Source organism: Microtus ochrogaster, chromosome 16 (genome assembly GCF_000317375.1).
Source record: "Microtus ochrogaster isolate Prairie Vole_2 chromosome 16, MicOch1.0, whole genome shotgun sequence".
NCBI lineage: Eukaryota > Metazoa > Chordata > Mammalia > Rodentia > Cricetidae > Microtus > Microtus ochrogaster.
In genome coordinates this window covers 10,554,421-10,558,882 of record NC_022018.1, presented here as the reverse complement: position 1 = coordinate 10,558,882, position 4,462 = coordinate 10,554,421, and the positions used below count along the sequence as shown (strand labels likewise).

At 44.4% G+C, this 4,462-nt stretch overlaps 1 protein-coding gene across 3 annotated transcripts in view; it reads left to right on the top strand.

Annotated features, from left to right (window-relative positions):
• Stpg4 (sperm-tail PG-rich repeat containing 4) overlaps positions 1-4,462 on the top strand; it is a 50,812-nt gene that overhangs the window by 10,422 nt on the left and 35,928 nt on the right. For all 3 annotated transcript variants that reach the window (XM_026783109.1, XM_026783110.1, XM_005354713.3), the window contains one exon: positions 4,376-4,440. In XM_026783109.1, the coding sequence (XP_026638910.1) occupies positions 4,376-4,440 (65 nt within the window). The remainder of the gene's footprint in view (positions 1-4,375; positions 4,441-4,462) is intronic.

Below are 4,462 nucleotides of genomic sequence, written 5' to 3'. Positions count from 1 at the left end.
AAAAAAAAAGAGAAAGAAAATGTAAAGTAGTCAAAGGCTGCCTGTCAGGGATTTACTGCTGGAGTGGACTTGCTGCTGGAAGACTCTGAGCCTGGGGCTGTTTCAGCGACACCCTCCAAAGCTGAGGAGTAAAGAGAACAAAGATTGAAAAACTCCAGAGTATCCAAGCACCAAGAAATGTGTTGGATGAATCTGAGGGGAAGTGGAAGGAAGGGAAGAACTATTAAAAAAATTTTTTCTCCCAGTATTTGGTATCAAGCAAAAACTCTGAAAGAAGCCGAAGGTGAAGAAAACATCCACGGAGGAGCCAAGTCAAGACCTCCACCCACCTCTTCCACAGACCCCTGCCAGCAAGGAGAGACTGGGACGGAGTGTTTAAGTGTTCAGAGAAAACAGAACAAAACCACCAACCTAGACTTCTGGGCTCCAGGAAACTGCCTTTCAAAAGGGATGGAGAAATAAAAACTCAGACCAACAAGAACTGAGGACATGTATCGCTAGTAGACTCTGCAAGAAACATTTAGAAAAAGTGTTGGGGGCAGGGGTGATGGTTTAATGTGCTTCTATTCAAGCAGGAGGACACCCACACCTCAGGCACCATGGTTAGGAGCTGTGAGGGTACAAACTTCACGTCTATATCCCAGTTCTGGAAGGCGGACACAAGGAGCATTCTTGCAGTTCACTGACTAGCCTGCCAGCCAATCAGTGTGCTCTAGAGTCAGAGGGAGACCCTGTCTCAGAAAAATAAGTGGAGAGCCACTGAGGAATCATGTGTATTGACCTCTCTCTCTCTCTCTCTCTCTCTCTCTCTCTCTCTCTCTCTCTCTCCCTCCCTCCCTCTTTTCCTGTCCCCCATCTTCCCCCCACATAAATATTCCACACACACAATCACATTTTAAAAGAAGTTTTTGAAAAACAATCCCACAGTGATGCAGGTCAGAACTTGAGTCTACATTAAGAAACAAAGAGCCTTTAAAGAAGGACTATGTCAAGATCAAAGTCTTAAACATATTGTTTGTTTAGTTTTTTTGTCTATTGACTAGCTTTTGTTTATTGGGATAGAGTCTTGCTGTGTGTAGTCCAGGCTGACCTTGAACTCATGATCTTCAAGCATTTTCCTCCTGAGTGCTGGGGTTCCAAGTGTGTGCTATCACAACTGGCACTTGTCTAATTGATTTTTTATTCTTTTTTGATACTTTGAGACAGAATTTCTCTGTGTGGCCCTGGCTGTTCTGGAGCTTGCTCGCCTCAAACTCAGAGCTCCACCTGCCTCTGTATCTGGTCATTCATATGTATAATACATATAAACACTGTATGCATGTGTGTGCTTACCTATGAGGACACTGAATGAGAATGACACAAGGTACAGGAGGGAGGAAGTTGTTTTAACATAGACAGGCTCTCTCCATGTAGCTCGGGCTGTCCTAGAACTTACCGTAGACCAGGCTGGCTCAAACTCATAGAGATCCGCCTGACTCTGCCTCCTATGTACTGAGATTAAAAGTGTGTGCCACCATACCCAGCTTATTTATTTATTTATTTATTTATTTACTTACTTACTTGCTATATTTCATTATATTGTGGACGCTGGCTTTGATTTATTGGTCCTCCTGTCTACAAGATAGCATAGTGTTATCTGAGAGTGTGCCGGGATTCCTCATGAATGTGCTTTGCAGAGGTCAAAGGCAACCACTAGCCAAAGTTAAAGAACAAGACTAAAGGCGTTATGCTAAGGAAGGGGGGAAAACAGGAGAGTAGAAAATGCTCAGAACTTAGAAGGGAGAAGAAAATGGAAAATTAGAAAAAGAGAAGGTATTTTCCAAAATTAAATCCCATTTATGATAAAAAACAAAACAAAGCAACAACAAAAAAACCTCACTATCAGTAGGCGCCAGGGAGATGCCTCAGAGATTAAGAGCACTGGCTGCTCTTCCAGAGGACACAGGTTCAATTCCCAGCATCCACATGGTGGCGCACAACTGTCTGTAACTCCAGTTCTCAGGGATGTGGTGCCCTCTTCTTGCCTCTGTTGGTGCCATGTATGTATATGGTACACAGACACACATGCACGTAAAATATTCATCCACATAAAAAAATCTAATAACTAAAATAAAATAATATGTGAAAAATTCCTAAAACACAACAGTAAGAAAGTAGCTCAAGGCTGGTGAGATGGCTCAGTGGGTAGAGGTACTTGCCACCCTGACTCGTGGATGGTGTCCTCTGACCTCTGCACTTGTGTGGTGGCACACAGCTGCTCATGAAGGTAAAGAGAAACCATTCGATAAAAAAAAAAAAAATGGGCCAAATGCCTTAGCAGACATTAAAGACAATATGCAGGTGGCAAATACGTTTGTATGTCATCAGGAAAATGACAGTCAAAATGTTAACCCTACAGTGTGATCTCACTGCTCACCAAGCCAGAACACAGACATCACCAAGTACCAACAGCAAGAACTACTCTGGTCCGTAGCAAGTGGGAACTGACAGTGGTGAAGCCATGTTAGAAGAGTTTTCCCGCTGTTTTACATTACCCTACCATGAGATTCAGCCATTCCATGCCTTATTTCCTGTAGGATTTGAAATCACACTCACACACACGCGCACACACACACACACACACACACAACTCATCTGCTGTTCATAGAAGCTTTACTCATTCTTGTCAAGACTGAGAAGCAGCAGGATGCTCTTCAGTACGTAACAAAGGTGTACTGTGCTACATCCGGACAACAGAATAGCATTCAGCTCTAAAATGAAGTGAGTTTTCAAGTCATAGAAAGACATACAGAAAACCTAAATCTATATTACGTAAAAGAAGCTGATCTGAGAAGATGGCATCCTGTGTGATTCTAATTATCATCAGCTTGACGTCAGTAGCTTTTATTCCACTATTTATTATTTTCAGACAGTCTTGTATAGCCCACACTGGCCTGACCTTTAAGTCATCCTCCTGAGTGGTGGAGTGACAGGTGTAACCTCATGGGATTTGTGCTGTGCCAGGAATCGAACCCAAGGCTTTCTGCGTGCTCAGCAAGCCCTGTACCTCCTGAGCCACAAGCCTTAGTAGATATTTGCAGGCTCTGAGTGTTTCTATCTCAGCCTTGGGTTCTTTTGCTTAACTCAGGACAGAAACCAGGAAAGACAAGAGCCCCATGCAAATGAGGCTTTTCTGGGGCTGTGCTCATGCACAATTGATACAAGCGTAGAACTCTCCAGCCGGTTATTAAGGATGCCAGGAGCAAATCTTTACAGACAAGAAGGCATTGCACAGGACTGCAGGATTCTTCACACAACTTGTCTGTACTTCAGCCTAGGCCATTGTTGATCTTGTCCTTGACATGACAGTCTGGGCGTGTGTATTGTTTTGATCTGTGTCTAGCTCACAAAGGATGGTAGAAATTCTCACAACTGTTACCTCAGAAAGATCATAATATAATGGTCAAGACAAGTTGCCTATGCCAATTATTGCAAGCAAGTGTGGAGGAGGGGCAACAGCTCCCATATGTGGTCACTCACCTCTCTAAGACAGCTTACAGCCTAGAGACAAATCTCAGCAAGAGTGGTAGTGCCATTCTGCTCTGTCTCATTATGACACGGGTCGGGGGAAGCAAACCGTGGAGGTGGTAATAGCTGTGGCTGCCAAGAATCAGGAGGAGAAGAGGGCGACCAGGCAGAGCACAGAAGATCTCAAGGCAGGAGAAATTCTCTGTGTCATCTATAATGGTGTCGGTGTGTGTGTCAACTATTGTACGTTTGTCTAAATTCACAGAACGTTCAATGCCAAGATTGAACCTTTGTGTCACGATGAACCTTTGGGGCAAACCATGTGTGACACGAGTTCAGCAGCCTAAGCAAGTATATTGCTCTGGTGGGGGTGCTGCTGATGGGAACCCTGCGCATTTGTATGGCAAGGGAGCTGTGGGGAGCATTGTGCCTGCTCAATTCTATTGTGAACCAAAAAATTCTATTAACAAGGTTTTAAACTTTTGTAGCTGGGGGGCAGGCATAGTACTACACGCTCTTAATCTCAGCACAGTGAGGTGGGTGTGGCAGAGGCAAGCAGATTTCTATGACTTTAAGGCCAGCCTGGTCTATACATGGAGTCCCCACACAGCCGAAGTTGCACAGTGACAGCCTGTGTCAAACAAACAAACAGACAAACAAATGACATACGTATACGTATATGTGAAAAACAAATATCTATGCTGACTGTCTGGAAGCTCCGCTTTTGAAAGTGCACCTTTCCCAGGAGTAGAGAAACCATGGAGGAGATGCTGTGTGGCTGTACTGTCAAAGACTATGGATGAGGAGAACGTGGCAGGCACACTAGTGAGCTGTATTAATCTGTCGTTGTGTCTGTCCCTCTGTGCAGTCGCTGCAGCTTTGTCCAGGACAGTATGAGTTACTCCCCGCACCTGTTCCCAAGAGTTCTTCCAGGTAAGCCCATGGAGCGACTGTG